The 19684-nt window shown below is 43.2% G+C and overlaps 2 protein-coding genes across 8 annotated transcripts in view; one reads left to right on the top strand and one right to left on the bottom strand.

Moving 5' to 3' along the window:
- The window catches only part of GPR107 (G protein-coupled receptor 107), a 76724-nt gene extending 72588 nt beyond the window's left edge, over positions 1-4136 (bottom strand). The window contains exon 1 of the mRNA XM_059925830.1: positions 3973-4136. Coding sequence (XP_059781813.1) covers positions 3973-4113 — 141 coding nt within the window. The 5' untranslated portion in view covers positions 4114-4136. The remainder of the gene's footprint in view (positions 1-3972) is intronic.
- Positions 4137-11255: 7119 nt separating this feature from the next.
- The window catches only part of FNBP1 (formin binding protein 1), a 144119-nt gene continuing 135690 nt past the window's right edge, over positions 11256-19684 (top strand). For all 7 annotated transcript variants that reach the window (XM_059925824.1, XM_059925829.1, XM_059925828.1 and 4 more), the window contains exon 1: positions 11256-11493. In XM_059925824.1, coding sequence (XP_059781807.1) covers positions 11470-11493 — 24 coding nt within the window. In that variant the 5' untranslated portion in view covers positions 11256-11469. The remainder of the gene's footprint in view (positions 11494-19684) is intronic.

Here is a 19684-nt window from a genome sequence, read left to right as displayed (position 1 = left end):
TTTTGAGTTCCCCCTGAGGGGACTAGGGTGCCACTGATGGGCTTAAAAGGGGACTGACACGACTGGCTTTGGCTTTTAGGAAGATTATTCCAGCGACAAAACAAAATACGAACTGGAATAATGCTAGGACACCAGGTATGAGGAGACCGCCCTGGTCCAAGAGATATGAGGATGGCCTAGACCCAACAGTCACAGTGGTGATGAGAGAGAGCAGTGAATGGATTGGAGATCTATTTATTTAGAACACACATCTATGGAACGTGGTGATGAGAAGATAAGAATAAAAGATTTCTGACTTGAGAAAATGAGCAACTGGTGGTCCCAGATACTAAGAAAAGAAAAACTAGAGAAAGAGTACATATAGGTTGAGGGTGAAGGGAGTGGGAGGTCAGGTTGGTTTCTAACATACAGAGGTGCTTATGAGCCATCTGAGTGGAAACGGGGGTTAAGAAATCGGATATACTTGTCCAGAGCTCAGAAGAAGGGTCAGCTCTGGAGATGAAATAAGAAAAAAAATTCCCATAATTCTTAAAGACAACTACCATTTCGGTGTATTTTCTCCTTTTTTAAAAAAGTTGTTTTAAACTTTTCACTAAATACTAGAATACAATTCTGCTCTTTGTACTAAATATTAGAACACAAGAAGTGTTTTATGTTCCTCAATAACTTCATATTTTAAACTGCTTTCAAATATAAAGCAAGTGGAGTAACGATACTTCAGTTTAGTTTTTCTCACAAACTGAATTTAGAAAATAAATACAGTAACATTTAACTGAGCTAGCTGATGGTCACTTACCTAGCCACTTCTATATTTTAAACAGCTCTCCAACTGGCAGTCCACTGACTTAGACTGGCCCACAAATGTGTTGTATTTGGCCAACACCGTGTTTTGTTTTCGTTTTTAAATTTGAGTTAGTTGCTAGCTAATTTCACATAAAAGCCTGAATTTCTAGCTTTTCTTAAATACACACACACACACACACACACACACGATCCAGCATATCTAGGCCACATAGGATGAAGGATAGATGAACATACTAAATTACACCACAAGGAAATAATCAGCAAAATCCAGTACAGGGGTGCTTGGAGGAACGATTTATTTTTCTACTTTCCAGATCTATTAACCTGCTGAATCGCCCCTAGATCAAGAGAGACTTAAGAGACATATTAACCAATCATACTGTAAGGACAATATTTAGATTCTGATTTTTAAAAAGTTTAAATCCATTTATGACCAATGGAAATTTGAACCTGATTTGGTATTTCATGATATTAAAGATTAACTTCTTTTTTGTTATAATGGCATTGTAGTTATGTTTTTGAAAGAGTCCCTGTTTCTTATAGGTACATACTGAAATATTTATGGATCAAACAACATGATGACTTTGATTCACTCTAAAATAACGTAAGAAGTACTAATGTTGGCACAATATGTAGAAAGGAGAACCCTCACAAATTTCTGGTGGGACTGTAAAATGGTATAGTCACTTTGAAAGTGCTTTGGCAGTTTCTTAAGAAGTTAAATACAGATCCACCATATGACCCAGCAATTCTACTCCACTCCTAGCTATCACCCCCCAAAATGAAAACATATGCCCCCACAAAGACTTGCATGTGAATGTCTGCAGCAATATTATTCACAATAGCCAAAAAAGGAAACCCAAATGTCCATCACTGGTGAATGGCTGAGCATAAGGTGGTATATGCATACAATGGAACAGCAGTCAGCCATTGAAAGGAATGAATTACTAATACACAGTACAACATGCATGAACCTCAACAACATAAATAAAAGAAGCCACACACAAAAGATCACATACTGTGTGATTCCATTTACATGAAATATCCAGAAAGGGCAAATCTACAGAGACAGAAAGTAGATTAGTGGTTGTCTGGGGCTGGAGGTGGGAACAGGAATTAACTGTAAAGCAACACAAGGGATCTTACAGAGGTGATGGAAATGTTCTATGGCGGAACAGTGGTGATAGATGCACAACTCAGTAAATTTACTAACAATCACTGAATTGTACACTTAAAATGGGTGAATTTTAATGTATATAAACTATGCCTCAATAAAGTTGTTTCAGAAAGTTAAGGAATCTAAAGAAAGAACAAAAGAGAAGAAATTTGAGAAGACTGAGAAAACCAGAAGAATGATGGAAAATGTAGCATGGGATGAGACAACTGAATAAAAACTGAAAAAAAGACTTGTTTATAATTAAATAATAAAGAATGCAAGTGAGAAGTGATTTGTGTGGGGAAAGGGCAGAATTAGCCACTGGTTAATGGTTACTGAGGCTGGGTGACAGCTACATGGGAGTTCACTATACTATTCTGTCTATTTGGTGTATGGTTGAAATTCTCCTATTTCTCTCAGTCTCAAGCAAAAGAAGATAATCTAATGCTGCTGCTCTGACAGGCTCTCTTCAGGTGATTTCCATTTCCTTGGGCAAAACGCCATACTGTTTACTTTAAGAGAAAAGGAGCAACTACAGTATTGACTATGGAAAGGGCACCACAGTACTTGAGAAACAATTACAAAGATGAAAAATATTAATTAATTTAGCACAATATGGAGAAATCAATCACCAGAATTACACCAACTCGGGTTGCTTCTACCACTGAGGATAGTATACTTTCTCCTCTATACCAATATTGTCAGTATTTGCCTACTGATGCTGGCCATCTGACACTTTAATTTTAGAAATGCCCAAAGCCAAGAGACATGATCCAGTGTGTTCTAGTATTAGCTTTGTCTCTAATTTATAAACTACATAAACTCAGTTTCATGACTTCATCTAAGACTCATGATCCCAAACGATAAAGTGAAAGAATTTTAGGAGTTCATCTCTTGGAGTCATAAACCTGGGGACTAGGGCCTATGGATAAGCTTCCACAGGATTATAAAGCCCTAGAAATTCCAAGAAAGTTTTGCCTACATTTCTACCTGCATTTTCTGGGGAGAGATTCAATACCTTTCAGCAGATTCCCAAAAGGAGCCAAGTCTCACTTGGCTTCCTGTGGTTGAGAACCATTTTAATCAGTATACATTTTATTTACAAACAACTGATAGCCAGGGTATGGAGTATGGGTCTGGCCAGGTTTTTTAATCCAGATTCTGTATTCTTTAAACTGTACATTCACAAAATACAATGCTTTGTTAAAGTACTGTTTTAATAAGACAAACTTTCTACAATCCCACACTTCTAAGAAAATTGTATATTACGAAAACAATGCACAAGGCTTTGAGTCATAACGATTTATTTTTCTACTTTCCAGATCTATTAACCTGCTGAATCGCCTGGAGGCATGTTTTGAGTTATAAAGCAAGATCCAAGGGATCATTCTAGGCCTATCATAAATCTCTTCCCTATACAATGACGGGAGCGAGAGATAAAAAGGCAGGCCCTCTAATTAGAAACATATTTTAAACGTTGGGTTTAAATTTCCGGTCACGTATTTCAAGCGAGATTTGAAATTCCTCCTGGAGATTCCCGCTTTGATCGGTCCAGAGTGCGCCCGAAGCCGAACCAGGAAATTGAGGCAAAGGTTCTGCCAAGTACAAGGGCACAGACAAGTGGGGACCGCGGACAAGCGAAGTGGGGCATAAAAGTTGGAGGTGACAAGGAAGGAGGAAAAGCAGGTTGCTGTCGGCAAGGAAGCTAGGGAAACCAGCAGGGACTGCAAACGCGGCCTCCGGAGTCCTTCGGGGTTACGCCGCAGTTCAGCCCCTTCCCCTCTTTCAGCTCGAATCTTCCTACCCTTTCCAGACAGACCGAGGACTCCCGCCATTCCCACAGTTCCCAACAGACCCCTCTCGGAGGGAGGCCGCGCCCGGGAAAAAGGGCGGGAACCCAAACGCTCACAGACCACCCCCCCCTCCTCTGGGCCAAAGTAGCCCCCAGCCCCCGGGAGTGGCCGCGGCCTCCGGCCCCCGGCCCGCTCCTACCCGGCCCCGGTCGGCCTTACCTTGAGCGCCAGGTGGTGGACGCGGCCCAGGCCAGGCTCGGCCAGCAGCTGCAGCAGCCCCAGTACGGGGAACAGCCGAAGGCCGGCGGGCAGCCGAGGACTGCGGGAGCCCGAGGAGCCGACGGACGCCGGGGCGGCCATATTTATTCCAGCATCACCAGCCGCTTCCTCTCCCGCCCACTTCCGGGGGTTAAAGGACGGCGGCCGCCGGAAGGGCCTGGAAGGAGGGCTCAGGGCCTCCGCGGCAGCGGCGCGGGAACTGTGGTCTTTTTCCTGGACTGTGGGGCCGGGGAAGTCGCCGAGAGGCCTAAGCTGGCCACTTCGAGGCCGTTCAGTTGGCCTCCGCTGTGAGGACTTTAGGTTTAGCCAGAAGAGGTGGCGCCTTCATTGGGGGACCCTGTGGCGGTTGCCATGGCAGCAGTCGCTGGGCAGGACCAGCCCGGTCGTCGCCTCCGCCCGGCGGAGCTTGGAAAGCGACCTTGGGCCTGCGCGACCCGGCCCACCGAGGCACCCCGCTTTCCAAGGGTGGGGGTACCTCCAGGGTGCCTGGCCGTTGATGGGACTGATTTCCCGAGCAGCGTTGACTCGGTGCAAAATGCCAAGTTCGTGGCTTGTCTTTAGTCCTTTGGTTTTTTTTGAGGCTCTTCACACTGAAATTTTTGACGAAGTGGTTGTAGTGATAGGAATTTATTGAGCCCTTATCAGGCACTTCGTTAGACCTTTTGTGTGCATTTTTGCATTTAATCCTTGGAACAATCTGATGAGATAGGAGGTAGGTATAAGCATTATCCCCCTTTACCGGTAAGCAAACTGAAGCTCTAAGAAATTAAGTCATTTGTTCCAGGTTGAACTGGGAATCACGTGGAAACCACTAAATACTATGTTATATTGCTTCATGCTAGTTTATCCGACCACTAGAGTATGAATCTTTTAATTCTGTGTGGAAACTTCCTTTGCCTCTTATCTTTGGAATTTGTAGGGAGATCTTTTTTTCTTTATTCTTTATTATTTATTTTTTAATTTATGTAAGGAGATCTTTAAGGGAAGGATTCAGTAGCTGGTTGCCTTAAACTCAACTATTTTTTATCAAGGAGTTATAGAAGAACGTGCTTATTAAAATTGCCAATAGACTAGCTAGGTTTATTTAGTTTTTAGTTTTTTGAGGTTTTTTTTGGTTTGTTTTTGTTTTTTCGTTTTTCTTGCCACACAAATAATGCATGCTCTTTGTGTGCAATCATTTAAGCAAAAGAGGAGAAAATAAAAACCACCAGGAATCCCAATACTGAGTGACTATCAGTGTACTAATGTGTTTTATGACAGAATCAGATTCTTCGTTTTTAACTGGACCTAGGAACTGAAATTAACATGATGTATTTAAATGGAGCTAAAGTGCTGTACTCAGGTTAAAAAGAATCAGTTGGGAAAGTACAGAATAGAGGAGGGAGGGTCCTAGATCTTTTAGCTGTGCAATCATAGTAGTAAAAGTCATGAATCTATGAATTCTTCCCTTGAGTCAAAAACCAGTACAGGTTCTGTCACACCCTCTGCAAGAAAAAAAACAGGGTACTAAGGTGTAGCCGAGAAGCTAGAAAGGCAATGTTTACTATTTGGTTGTTTACTTCTTTCTCCAACCTCATATCCTTAGCCATCTATTGTGAATATGCAACCTTACTTCTTTGAACAGAATTCTCATCTGATCTTACTACCCCATCTTACAGGAAACTGAGAAGAAGAAACTTTATTATTTTGGAAATCCACAAAGGAGATAATAGTTAATCTATTTATTGAGCAATTAAGTTTGCCAAATATTCTGCTAAGTACTTTATATGTACATTTTCTAATTTAAGACCAAAATCTTTATAAGATCTATATTTCTGTTCCTTTTTTAAAGATAAGACTTGGTTAGATAAATTAATTTATTCAGGGTGGTCTGATCATTTATAAATGACTCTCATCCAGGCCTCTCCCATAAAGCCCAGCACTTAATCCCTGTCCTGCTATTGTTGTAAAAAATTCATTTCATATGAGGCTGGAAGGGTCCTTCGATAATCAACAGATCCTTCCACCTTATTTAACAGATGTGAAAACAAATCCAAGGAACTCAAGTGACTTGCTCAAGATCACACAATGAGTTGGGTAATTTTGGGCAAGCATCTTTAGAACCAGGACTGGAACTGCATCTGCTTCAGAACAGGATCTGCGCTTCTTGCGCTATACCATACATGTCTTTCTAATTCTTATAATTTTATTATTATTTTCTTTTAATTCTTATAATTTAAAATTTTCAAAAAATAAAATCCCAGAATCTGAGTAACCAGCGTGTTATCAAGTGAAATGCAAGAGAAATTTTCAGAAAGTATTTTAACAATCAGCAGTATGAAAGAACATAAAAGAAATGTAAAATAGTTGATAACTTTCTTTTAGGTATCTAGAGGAAATACCAAAGGCAGTTAGCTGATTCTCACTTCAGTATGAAACTAATTGTTAAAAGAAATGGGGATTTTCAAGTGCAGTTTCATTTTTAAAGGCAATTTACAGTGTTTTGGAGTATTATTATAGTTTACTTTTTAAAGTGAGGTACCATTTTTGAGAATCTCTGGTTTTAAATTTGAATATAATAGGCTTCTAAAAATGGATTGATCAGGAAGAATATTAATTTTATTTAATATTGTAATAACTAGTTTATAAAGTAGAAGACGTTTGTCTTTTAGTCTCTGGGAAACAGTTTTACAAGGGCTCAAAGCTGGGTTCTTATTCCTTGCTTCTTTTCACTTGGGAATTATTATGTGACCTTCACAGGGTCACATACCAATGGCATCTGTCCAGACGTTTATGAGGAATAGCTTCTTCAGGTATTTGAGAACTATATTGTGCCAGTCATTAGCTTGGAATTGAGAGAAGTAAGAAAGGGAACACAAATTACAAAGACTTAAAGTGAAGTATTGATTAGACAGTTGCTTCTCAAATTCTGTGAAAACTGCTATCTTGGCAATTTTATATTTATTTATATATTTTTATATTTAAGCACATGATTTCAGAGTTTCAAGAACAGATTATTTGCATAATCATGGTACTGTAACCGGAAACAGACCTGTTGAGTAACAGAACAAGTTAGGCCTGCCTCTCCCTGGCAACATTTTCAAAGGGGCATTAAACTTTGAGGTATTGACTGAAAAGGCCTGGAGGGGCTGGAAATACTATCTCCTAAACCTGACTTTTGGCCTTATCCTCTTAGTCAAGTGGATTTTATTTTTCTATTTCCTCTAACTTTGCAAGATCCGCTGAAGTTTGCCACTAGTAGCAGAATTGGTCGTTTGAACCTAGTGTGATTCATAATGTTTAGCATCAATTTAGAAATTTCCAGAGACGTTTAATGTAATTATTGGGTTAATATTCTCCACTTATGATTGCCATTTGTCTTTCTTATCAAAAGGGATGACATTTCAGACCAAAACCCTCTATAAACACAGTATAGGGAACCAAAAGTCAAATTGGGGTCTGGCAACACACTCAGAAGTCAAATGTCACTTTCGTTCTTTGACTTGAAATGTCATTTCTTGGGACATGGGGGAAGCCCACGGCCTCTCTTTGCAGAAAGTGATCTTCTTGGAAAAGCTAGGCCCTGACACATCTTGAGTCCTGCAGGCTGGAGAAAAATTTCCAGTTCATTACTCCTCAGTTTGGTGGCACAGTGTGTAACTGGCTCAGCCACATACAGCTGGTTTTTCCTGATTTTAGGCACATCTTTATAGAACTTCAGGGGAATTCCACTGTCAGGTACAAAAATTGGTTGCAGTTTTAAGATTCTACTCACCACAGAGTTCCTACTTTTATCCCACTTCAGCTTTTTCCACTAGAGTTTGAATGATAAGCAAATGGAGAATTAAAAGCTAGAAACTGATGGAAGCTATTTTAAAAGAAAAAAAAAAAATCTTGAGAATTTCATTAGGAAGAGTACTTCACCAATAGACAACCACCAATCAATTGCAGTTCAGGCAATCTGTCTTGCTGCATCAGAAGTGCTTTAAAGGATTGCTTTACTTGATAGAGGAAGTAAAAATCCTCCAGAAAACAAGAGGAAAGGAAAGGGAACCAATACTTGTGCCCTCACGTGCTAAGCATTTTACATGTATTCTTTCTTTTAATCTTTGCAGTAACCTTTGGAGCAAAGTAGCATTACTTCCATTTTATGGAGGAGGAGACTGAGGCTTAGAGAAGGAAAATAATTCAACCAAAGCTCTAGAGCTTTCTGTGCAGGGCTATCCACTCTGGCTAACACCAAAGCCTGTGCTCACCGCCAGCTCCCTCCTTCCAGCCTCACAACAACCTGTGAGGTCCCTGTTTTAAGTGAAATTCTGAGAGTTTAAGTAACTTGCAGAAGGCCACGTACCTAATAAGTAGTGGAACACTAGGATCCCAATTGAACAATTACAAAACCTAGCTTCTTTAAAATAGATTAGAGATATCTGTACATCTAAGCCCCTGAATTAGATGTTTATTACTTGTAAGCAGCATTAGAGTTGCCAAACGACCCTGTTAGAATTGTTTACCTCTAACTACATGGCAACTACACAGGGTCTCTGTCTAGATACCTTATTTCAGTGCTAATAATGTCCATGTGATCAGATTATTCAGTGGAAATTTATATAGTCACCTGCCAAGATCATAACTTTGTAAATCAGTGTTCTCTAGATGTTCCTGAAAGGGAAAACAGGTGTATATAACCCAGACTGACCACCTAGGTAATTCCAGCATTTACATAGACAGGGTTTACAATACCTCTTGTGAAAATTGATTCCTAAGTAGGTCAGTCACAGTAATGTTAATAGAATTTTTAAAACTCACTCCCTTTTATTATAAGGGAAACTGAAGTGGATTTAGTTCACCCTAAAAAATACTGTGCTGTATTTATGTTTTTCTCTGCTGGCTTATTTCTCTTTATCCTGAATCCTGTTGGCTTCCATTGTTTTAAAATCAATGGTGTTTTTTTCTTTTATTTCTTGGAGATTCTGATACTTTCAAACCTTTTTCAGTTACCAGCAGTCTTTTTTTTTTTTAATATAAATTTATTTATTTATTTGTTTTTGGCTGTGTTGGGTCTTTGTTGCTGCGCACAGGCTTTCTCTAGTTGTGGCGAGCGGGGGCTACTCTTCATTGCGATGCACGGGCTTCTCATTGTGGTGGCTTCTCTTGTTGTGGAGTATGGGCTCTAGGCGCGCAGGTGTCAGTAGTGGCACACGGGCTCAGCAGTTGTAGCTCGTGGGCTCTAGAGCACAGGCTCAGTAGTTGTAGCGCACGGGCTCAGTTGCTCCGCGGCATGTGGGATCTTCCCGGACCAGGGCTCGAACCCGTGTTCCCTGCATTGGCAGGCAGATTCTTAACCACTGCGCCACCAGGGAAGCCCACCACCAGTCTTAATGAAGTTAAAGATGTTTGCAGTGTGGTCTAATTAACCCAGTTCCATATAGTTCTGCTGCTGTGGCTTTTTATGGGCTCCTATAACTATTTCCGGCTTACTCATCTTAAAAGGTTTCCTTTTAATGTGGTCTCTCTCTCTTTTTTTTTTTCTGCTGTCCCTTCCTCTTTGTCCCCTCTTCTTTCTCTTCTTTAGAGCAGCAGGTTGCTTTTCCTCCTGATTAGCATCTTTTCACACGTGGTCACTCTGTTTTTGAGAAGTCTCCTAGAAGGCAGTCAAGTGTACTTGAAAAAATATTAAACCTTGGTAGGAAGGGAAATTGAGGTGAATACTGAGGCAGGGTCTTGTTAGATGATCTGCATTTCACTTACCATTTCCAAATAGCCAACTAAACTGTGCAGTATTGTTTGAATTTCTAACCCCTCCAACTCACTCTGGCTATTAATCTACCTTGGGAGATAAGTGGATGGCAGTTCTGATTGTTACACATCTAGCAGGCTTGGGTAAAGAGTTCCCAGACCTGGTAACCGAGAACAAAATATTTAAACACACACACTAAAAACAAGGGGATGGAGGGAACTTGTAACTGAAGAAAGACCAAAACAGTTTTGACTGTTTAAATTTATTGTAATTCTGTCCAACAAAGGAAGTAGAACTTGGTTTATCTGCAAGAGTAAAACACCACCCTTGCTCCACCCTCTCGTGGAGAATGATAAGCTGGTTGAGGCTGGGTGTAGTGGGATTGGAGAGATGCATCACTGTGAAATATTTCTAAAATGGGGCCCATTTTAGGAGTCCACAGTTATTCAGAAAAGTCAGTAGCATTAGCTGAGGAAGAAAGAAAAGTTGGGGAGAAAAGGCCTAGCGATTCAGAGGAAGGAGTTGGAACTCAAGCAATTCTCCATTCCTGCAATGTTATTTGTGTAGACCCTCCAAATACAGAGAAAAAAGAGTCCGTATCTACTGAAAAATGAGCTCTCAGTTTACCACCAACAGGCCAGGTAACAGGTGCTCATTTCCTTGATCCTCGCCAGCACACGGCAAGATGGCTACATTATTAAATAACTCCATTTGTCAGGCGAGGGCTCTGAGCTTCTAGAGGTGGAGGCATTGTCGGAGGCCACCCAGCTAGTAAGTGCGGGAGGCTGGATTGGAACCAAACGCGTTGTCTGTGGACCCAGCGCCTTTGCTTTTACCCACTAAGCGGCAACGTGATTTCACGTCTGAGAGTTTCTTGGCCGAACAAGTTGGAAATCACTGTTGGAAAGCTGTTTGGCCGCTCTTCGCCTCGACGTCCCTCTGTGTGCAGTACACACACAGCACCGTACGAGGCCCCACTCCCACCGCGCAAGGCTGCAAGGCTCCTCGGGCCTCCACGGTTCCCGGGCGGTGGGGAAAGACCATCCGAGCGAACTCCGGTCGGTGTGAATGGCTGCCAGGGAAAAGTATGGTCCTGAAATTCAAAGCGGCGCTCGGCGCAGGGGAGCAACCTCAGGCCTCTGCAGAGCACCCGTAATAACCGGGGCCGGCTATGTTCAAAGGCGAGTGGTTGTCCTAAGAGCAGAGAGTGTGGTTGCTAATAAGTAATAAAAAAAAATCGGTAGTGGGGTGCGGGGGGAAGGTCCGGGCCTCCAAGTCCCGGCGGTGCCCCCTCCTCCCTCCGGGTCCTTCCGGACCCCCGGACCACGCGGGCGGGGCGGAGTGCGCCTAGGGGGAGGTGGGGCCGGGGCCGGGGGCGGGGCGCGCGCGTGCGCGAGCTGTCAGGCCGACCCCGCCCCCGGCGTGCAGTCCCGCCCCCTCCCGCCCCTCCCCCTCCCCTTGCTCTCCGGCTGTGGGGCGGGCTGGCGGGCGCTGCGGCGACCGCGGCTGCTGCTTCCTCGGGCCATTTTGCTGAGGAGCGAAGGGGAGGAGGAGCCGCCGAGGAGACTCAAGGCGAGGAGCGGCGAGCCGGAGGAGGCGGCGACCGCGCGGGCACGGGCTTTCCTCGGTCGCGGGGATCTCGAGGGGCGAAGGGATCGCCTGGGAGGGGGACCGGAGAGCCGCGCCTGCCGCGCGGCGCGCCCCTTCCCGCCCCCTGCACCATGAGCTGGGGCACCGAGCTCTGGGTGAGTGAGGGGCTGGGCCCGCCGGGATGCGGGGGAAGGTGCCTGGCGCGCCTGGGCTGGGGGCGCGGGCCGGGCTGTCCGGGTGGAGGCGACCGCGCGCTGGTCGGGGTCCCGGCGGCCTGGGGGTAGGCGCAGGTCCGGGAGCGTCTCGTCGGCCTTGGCTTGAGCAGGAGGTGTGAGCCAGATTCGCCCTTCGGAGGTGAGGGGCGCTGGGGTGGGTCCCCGGCGGCCCGAGCAGGGGGCGCGGATCTGGGTCCCCCCGCGGCCTGAGCCGGAGGCGCGGGCGGGACTCCCTCTCCTCGGCGCCCCGAGGCCAGCGGTGTGTGTTGGGAAGAGCCTTAATCCCCCGGAGCGAGTAACCAATGCGCCGCGGGCCGACCCAATGGGGGCGTGGAGGCCCGGGGATTTTCAGGGCTGCGTTCGGTGTTCGGCGCCCAGACTCGAGGTCCTAGGCTGCTTTCTCTTCGTGGAGGTGCGGGCGGGTCAGGCGCTCCTCCGGGGGGCGGGGCGGCCCTGGAGGGGCCGTCCCCGGGTCTTGGGTTTTGGGGCGCAGGGGCGAGAACTGGTGTCTTCCTCCTAGTGGCGAGGACGTTTGCCCTGTGGTGGTTTAGGGGTGCACTTGTGATTTTTTGAGGGGCAGCTCAGATCCTCGATTTGATGTGGGGACTGCGGCGTTTGGCCTGGAGGGGAAAGTAGTCGGAGTTAGAGGGAGATCTGGTGTTATCACCTTCAGGAAGAGGCATTCGCGGGGTAGATTTTATATTTTTTAACTGCTCAGAGGAAAGAGGCTAAACTGGGGTAGGGAGCGCCCCGCCGGGATTCTTAACCTGGGGCGCGGATGGATAAACAAGTAGCGTGCTGTCTGGAAGCTCCTCTCCCCGGACCAGGGCGAAAGGAGGATGCCAAGGCGGTGCACAGGCCGTCCTCGGGGAGAAGAGGCTGTGGCTTGTGGACCGGAGCTCGTTTCCCTGCCTTCCTCTGGATTCCTGAGGCAATCACCGGGCAAGGGATGTGCAGAGCAGTGTCCAGAGGGAGGAGTAGATGAAATCTCAACTATCGCCCTGAAATGTTCTCAAGATGAGACATTTCCCATGGTGAACTCGAAAGTGCCTCCCTTCGGAATTCCATTTGTAAAGGGTGTGGAGGAGAAAGTGTGGGGTGGTGGTGGCTCTCTGAGCTGAGGCGAAGAAATCTCACGTCAAAATAAAACAAGGTTAGAGCAGCTATAGAAACAGCGCGCATCCTCCCTTAATTTTTTTTTTTTTTTTTTTTTGCTTTAATTGTTTTTACATAACCACTTCTTAGGCTCAGAAGCAGCCACTGGTATTAATACCGAAATCCTGAAGGCAATAGCTCCCTTACATTAAGATAACTCATTTTATAAACATCCTCTATCAAAAGGGACTCCAATTTTCGACTGATGTTTACAAATATTCATTTAAAAAATAAAGTAACAGATGGTTTTAAGTATTTACACACGGCCAATTAGGCAGAATCTACCATTTTAAGTGTTGAATTTCTTTCTTCTTCTATTCCTTCTCCACTCCCTTTGGCTCTTTTTACCTTTTCTGGGATGAGGGGAACAAATCAGAAGTAATTTTTAATCAAGAGAATAGAAAATTTGGCACGATTTTGTTTCACTTGTTCAAACTAGAGAAGGCGATTATTGGGGTGGGGGGAATGCAATATATTTCTAAGTGAAATAGGCTGTAGTTAAAGGGACTGAACACAATGGTGGGCACTTCACGGTGATGTTGGTGAACGTTATAGAAGGTGATCCAGAAGAGGGGGGGTAGCTAAGAGAAGAAAACCGGTAAAATAGCTACAATCACCTGCATTATTCTGTACACTTATTTTTGGAGGTAGAGGGTGGGAAGGAAGGCAAAGACAGGGAGTTGTTGAAAATCAGTGGGAACTGGAATATATATGAATGAAAGGAAATCTTGGATTTGCTTCAAAAGAATTTGGGGTGGTAGTGGATGGGGATGTCAATGAAGGGAACGTGCTTGGGAGTTGGTCATTGTTGAAGCTGGTTGATGGGTACAGGAGGACTTGTGATACTATGCTTTCTACTGTCTATGCTTGAAATTTTCTACAGTGAAAATCATTGGAAAAGATTTTTAAGGGAGAAGATGTGTAAACTAATTGAGAATTTTTTTCACTTGTTTTTAAGTTTATGAGGAAGAATGAGTCATCCGTTGTCTCTATACAAGTATATGTCAGTGAAGAGTTAAAAAAAAGAAAAAGGCATTCCAGTAGAGTATTGCCCTTTGCCCTTGAGTGGCTTAGAGGTTAATAGAGGGAAAAGAATGATCACATAATTTGTGCTAAGAGAAGTGCAAAATCTGAGTTTAAATTCCAAGAAGTAGAAGGGGAACGAAATGTCTGTTTCCAGTTGCCTTGTTTTATTAATGTTTGAGATTTTTTAAAAATTAGAATAATGAAGGATTCTGAAAAATAAACCTCCCGTTCTCTGGTGGTGAGAGACTCAGGGTTGTGCGGTGCGTGGGGCAGCCCTGGGCAGCCTGGCAGGGCCGTGATTGAGGGTTTTCCTTGAATGGTGGCTGTGGGGATCATGCACATAGGTAATGAGATAATGATGGGGCGCTCAAGCCTAACATGGCAGAATGATGCTTCTGTATGGAGAGAGATGGAGCTCTGGTTCGGGTAGCCACGAGCTCTTTGTAATAGGTGTTCTCAGCTTTCATAGACCTCCACAAATGCCATCCAGTTTCACACACATTTTAGGATGCCAGTCAACGTCCAGGCAGGCTTTTCAAAACGACAGGTTTCTAACATGCACTTTACATTAAAGGCCTGTTCTTAGCCACATCCTGCTTTGTAGACAGAGTAAAACCGTTCTCTTTTCTCCTTTTTTTTTTTTTTTTAACCTCTCCATAGGCGTAAACTTTGATATTCTAGGACATTTTTGAGAAATCATGAAATGTCAGGAAGTTATCAGGCAATCATAAAAATGGACTCAAAACCCATAATTTGTAATAACTTTATTGGATTAAATTGTATTAAAATAGGGGCCTTCTATTTTATATCAGGAGCTATAACAAAGTATAAACGGCTGATTTAAAGTGACTAGGGTAAAATTGTTTCTGTACCAAAATTAACCAAACTGCATTTACTCACGACTTTGTTTAAAAAGTCATGTTAATAGGCTAAATAGTTTTCACTGACTTGTTGAAATTGTGACTGGTCATTGGAGAAATGGCAAAGCAAGAATTTCTTACATTTGAATTTTTTTTTTGGTTTTGTACCTACGTGTTAGAAAGAAGTGAGAAGTTATTGAAGTGTCAGCTCAACTTTTTGTAAGCTTGATCATTAATGTGAAGTAAGAAAAAGTCCATTGGAAATTTTAGCTTTCCTTATAACTGTTCTACTCTTTGTGGCTAAAAATTTACTCAGTGACAGAATCTACCTTTATCTCCTAGTGTCCTCTCTGCCATCTTTCTTTTGGTGCTAATAAGAAATGGAGTAGCCCAAAATAATAACAGCAAGAAAGCAAACAGAGAGACCCGAATAATACATATTGGTTAACATATTACTATGTTAAGCCACCTGTGTTGATTGTACTTAATTTTTTTTCTTAAACCTATGTTTTTAGGACAGTGCCAGGCATATAATGTGCATTCCACAATTTGTTGAATATAGTGACATTGATTGTGGTGTGCACCTTTAAGAGGCAGCAGTGAAAGAGTTGCCTACCAACTGGACCAGGAACAATGCCTGCCTCACAGTTGGGAGTTCAAGAAATATTTATTGAGGAACTTCCCTGGTGGGGCAGTGGTTAAGAATCTGCCTGCCAATGCAGGGGACACGGGTTCCAGCCCTGGTCCGGGAAGATCCCACATGCCGTGGAGCAACTAAGCCCGTGCGCCACAACTACTGAGCCTGCAAGCCACAACTACTGAGCCCGCGTGCCACAACTACTGAAGCCCGCCTGCCACAACTACTGAAGCCTGTGTGCCTAGAGCCCGTGCTCCGCAATAAGAGAAGCCACCGCAATGAGAAGCCCGCGCACCACAACAAAGAGTAGCCCCCGCTCACTGCAACTAGAGAAAGCCCGCGCACAGCAACGAAGACCCAGCACAGCCAAAAATAAATAAATATATTAAAAAGAAAGAAAGAAATATTTATTGAATAAATGAATGAATCCTTTTTTTCCTTTTGTTTTAACATTTGCTGTTTTAAAGTAATGGGAGGGTAGTTTTAATGCCTTTCTGCACTTTGGCAGTTGTAAACATTTAAAAAAAAATAATTCTAGGCACCATTTTTTTTTAAATAGACTTATTTTTTAGAGCAGTTATAGTTTCACAGCAAAATTGAGCAGAAGGTCCAGAGATTTATACTGCTTCCTCACAAATACACAGTCTAGATCTCCGTTTTGTGGGGGGGACACACTGCACGGCCTGTGGGATTTTTTTTTTTTTTTTTAAGAATTTCACTTTTATTTATTTATTTATTTATTTATTTTTGGCTGTGTTGGGTCTTTGTTTCTGTGCGAGGGCTTTCTCTAGTTGCGGCAAGCGGGGGCCACTCTTCATCGCGGTGCGCGGGCCTCTCACTATCGCGGCCTCTCTTGTTACGGAGCACAGGCTCCAGACGCGCAGGCTCAGTAGTTGTGGCACACAGACTTAGTTGCTCCGCGGCATGTGGGATCTTCCCAGACCAGGGCTCGAACCCGTGTGCCCTGCATTGGCAGGCAGATTCTCAACCACTGCGCCACCAGGGAAGCCCGGCCTGTGGGATTTTAGTTCAGAAGTGAGGAGTCGTAACCACTGGACCGCCAGGGAAGTCCCTCTAGACATTTTTTTAAAATAATTTTTTAAATTAATTAATTAATCTATTTATTTTTGGCTGCGTTGGGTCTTCGTTGCCCAGTTGCGGCGAGCGGGGGCTACTCTTCGTTGCGGTGCACGGGCTTCTCATTGCGGTGGCTTCTCTCATTGCGGAGCACGGGCTCTAGGCGCACAGGCTTCAGTAGTTGTGGCAGGCGGGCTTCAGTAGTTGTGGCATGCGGGCTCAGTAGTTGTGGCTTGCAGACTCAGTAGTTGTGGCGCACGGGCTTAGTTGCTCCACAGCATGTGGGATCTTCCTGGACCAGGGCTCGAACCCATGTCCCCTGCATTGGCAGGCGGATTCTTAACCACTGCGCCACCAGGGAAGCCCTAATGGACTGTTAATAGTTGCAGGATTTGGAGAATTAGTACCTATTCTTACTTGCCAGTACTAAATGGAGTAGAGTACTAACAACAGTTCATAGCTCTTCTCCTGCTCTTTCTTCTTTAATCCTTCAGAGATTTCTGTTTGGGATAAACATGGCAAGACCAACAGGGGAGACATCACTCTTGGAACTTCGGTGAGCAGAGCAGAACTGCCTCGAAAGATAGACCAAATCAAGTTTAATTCTGTCATCCCTACCTCTCTATTAAAACAGGATTTACACAGTCTTTTCTGGTTAGTAGATTTTTTAAAAAATTAGTTTACTTTTTATCTTTATTTTTTGTAATCGAAGTGTAGTTGATTTATAATGTTTCAGGTGTACAGCAAAGTGATTCAGTCATATATATATATATTCTTTTTCACATTTTTTCATTATAAGTTATTACAAGATATTGAATATAGTTCCCTGTGCTATACAGTAGGTCCTTCTTGTTTATCTTTTTTACTGATATATAGTAGTTTGTATCTGCTAATCCCAAACTCCTAATTTATCCCTCCCCTCCCCCCCTTTCCCTTTTGGTAACCAGAAGTTTGTCTTCTATGCCTGTGAGTCTGTTTTTGTTTGTCTTTATTTATTTATTGTGCCGTGCAGCTCGGGACATGTGTGATCTTAGTTCCCCGACCAGGGATTGAACCCAGGCCCACAGTATTGAAAGCACCAAGTCCTAACCACTGGACCACCAGGGAATCCCCAGTCTATTTCTGTTTTGTAAATAAGTTCATTTGTATCATTTTTTTAGATTCCACATGTAAGCGATATGATATTTGTCTCTCTGGTTAGTAGATATTAAACAAAACAGGGGAGGTCAGGTGATTCTGTGGTTGGAAATTTACCCATCAGCTTGTTGCCTTCACTTTATACATTAGATATCATCCTGAACATTGCATTTTTGGTAAGTAAAACTGTGTTTCAAGCACCGTAAGGGGTTTTGTCTGTGCTTACCGTGTGATCACATTAGAACTCTTGCTTTACATTGGTGCGACATGGAAAGTGCCTCTTTGAAGGACTATTCAAGTATCACCCACTTCCTTGCTAAAGCTAATATTGTGTTTCCTGCAAGTATTACTCATACTTGTTTCATCAACACCACCCACATTTAAAAATAAGGCTTTATTTTGACACTTAAAAATTGCAAGCTACCAAGAATACACGTATGCCCTGGGAAATTAATCTAATTAGATTTTGGAATGTGGGTGTGAAGTCTTCTGGAATTAGTGTTTGTAATGCAATATTTGTTTCCTGATTTAATAATATATAGTCATACTAGCTTGAGCCTAGTGATGTGTCTAGGTAAAAAAAATTTAAAAAGTCATAAAGGGCCAAATATGTATATTATCTTAAAGAGTTAGTTGGGAATATACAAGTTTTTAATATTGATTCTTTTAACTCATAAGCCTCATCTGTAAAATTCTATGCTAAATTTATGTAACTTGGGACTTCCTTGGTGGCGCAGTGGTTAAGAATCTGCCTGTCAATGCAGGAGACACAGATTTGAGCCCTGGTCCGGGAAGATCCCACATGCCACGGAGCAGCTAAGCCCGTGTGCCACAACTACTGAGCCTGCGCTCTAGAGCCTGTATGCCACAACTACTGAAACCCTTGTGCCTAGAGCCCATGCTCCACAACAAGAGAAGCCACTGCAATGGGAAGCCCACGCGCAGCAACGAAGACCCAACACAGCCAAAAAAAAAAAAGAAAAAAAAATTTATGTAATTCTTTTTAAATTTGTATTTTATTTATTTATTTATTTTTATACAGCAGGTTCTTATTAGTTATCTATTTTATACATATTAGTGTATATATGTCAATCCCAATCTCCCAATTCATCCCACCACCAGCCCCCTGCCTTCCCCCCCTTGGTGTCTATACGTTTGTTCTCTACATTTGTGTCTCTATTTCTGCCTTGCAAACCGGTTTGTCTGTACCATTTTTCTAGATTCCACATATATGCGTTAATATATGATATTTGTTTTCCTCTTTCTGACTTACTTCATTCTGTATGACAGTCTCTAGGTCCATCCACGTCTCTACCAATGACCCAATTTCATTCCTTTTTATGGCTGAGTAATATTCCATTGTATACATGTACCACATCTTCTTTATCCATTCATCTGTTGATGGGCTATGTAAACCTTAACAACCTCAGTTGTTTAATACTAGCACTGTATTCATACCACCACTGCCAACAGCAAAATAGATGAAACTTCCAATCTCTTGCTGCAAAAGTTATTAAAACCTGTTCACATTTAAATTATAATATCACATTAACTATATCGTGGTTTCTTTTTAAAACTTTGAACACACCATTCTAATCATTGGCATGAAGTTTTTAATAAGAATTATTTCTTAGGACTTCCCTGGTGGCACAGTGGTTAAGAATCTGCCTGCCAGTGCAGGGGACATGGGTTCGATCCCCGGTCTGGGAAGATCCCACAGCCGTGGAGCAACTGAGCCCGTGCACCACAACTACTGAGTCTGCATGCCACAACTATGAAACCCGTGCACCCTAGAACCCGTGCTCCACAACAGGAGAAGCCACTGCAATGAGAAGCCCGCACACTACAATGAAGAGTAGCCCCTGCTTGCCGCAACTAGAGAAAGCCTGTGCACAGCAATGAAAACCCAATGCAGCCAAAAATAAATAAATAAAATAAATAGCAGACCGTACCCTAAAGGAGGCTGTCCGCTAACCAGCTGGGCAGGGAGGTCTTTCTGGAAGAAGGATCTGAGCGGCACATCTCTGCACTGGCCACATCCTCATTATCCCCTTTTACAAGAAAGGAAATCGAAGCACAGAACGGTAAACTAACTTATCAAGTTCACAGAGTAGAAAGCAGAGATTCAATCCCAGGTCTGGGACTCTAGAGCTCTCCTTCTCGTCCTTTTTTTTTTTTTTAAAATTTTTATTTATTTATTTATTTATTTATTTATTTATTTATTTATGGCTGTGTTGGG

The sequence above is a fragment of the Balaenoptera ricei genome, chromosome 6 (assembly GCF_028023285.1).
Source record: "Balaenoptera ricei isolate mBalRic1 chromosome 6, mBalRic1.hap2, whole genome shotgun sequence".
Classification (NCBI taxonomy): Eukaryota; Metazoa; Chordata; class Mammalia; order Artiodactyla; family Balaenopteridae; genus Balaenoptera; species Balaenoptera ricei.
This window is presented reverse-complemented; position numbering and strand designations above follow the sequence as displayed.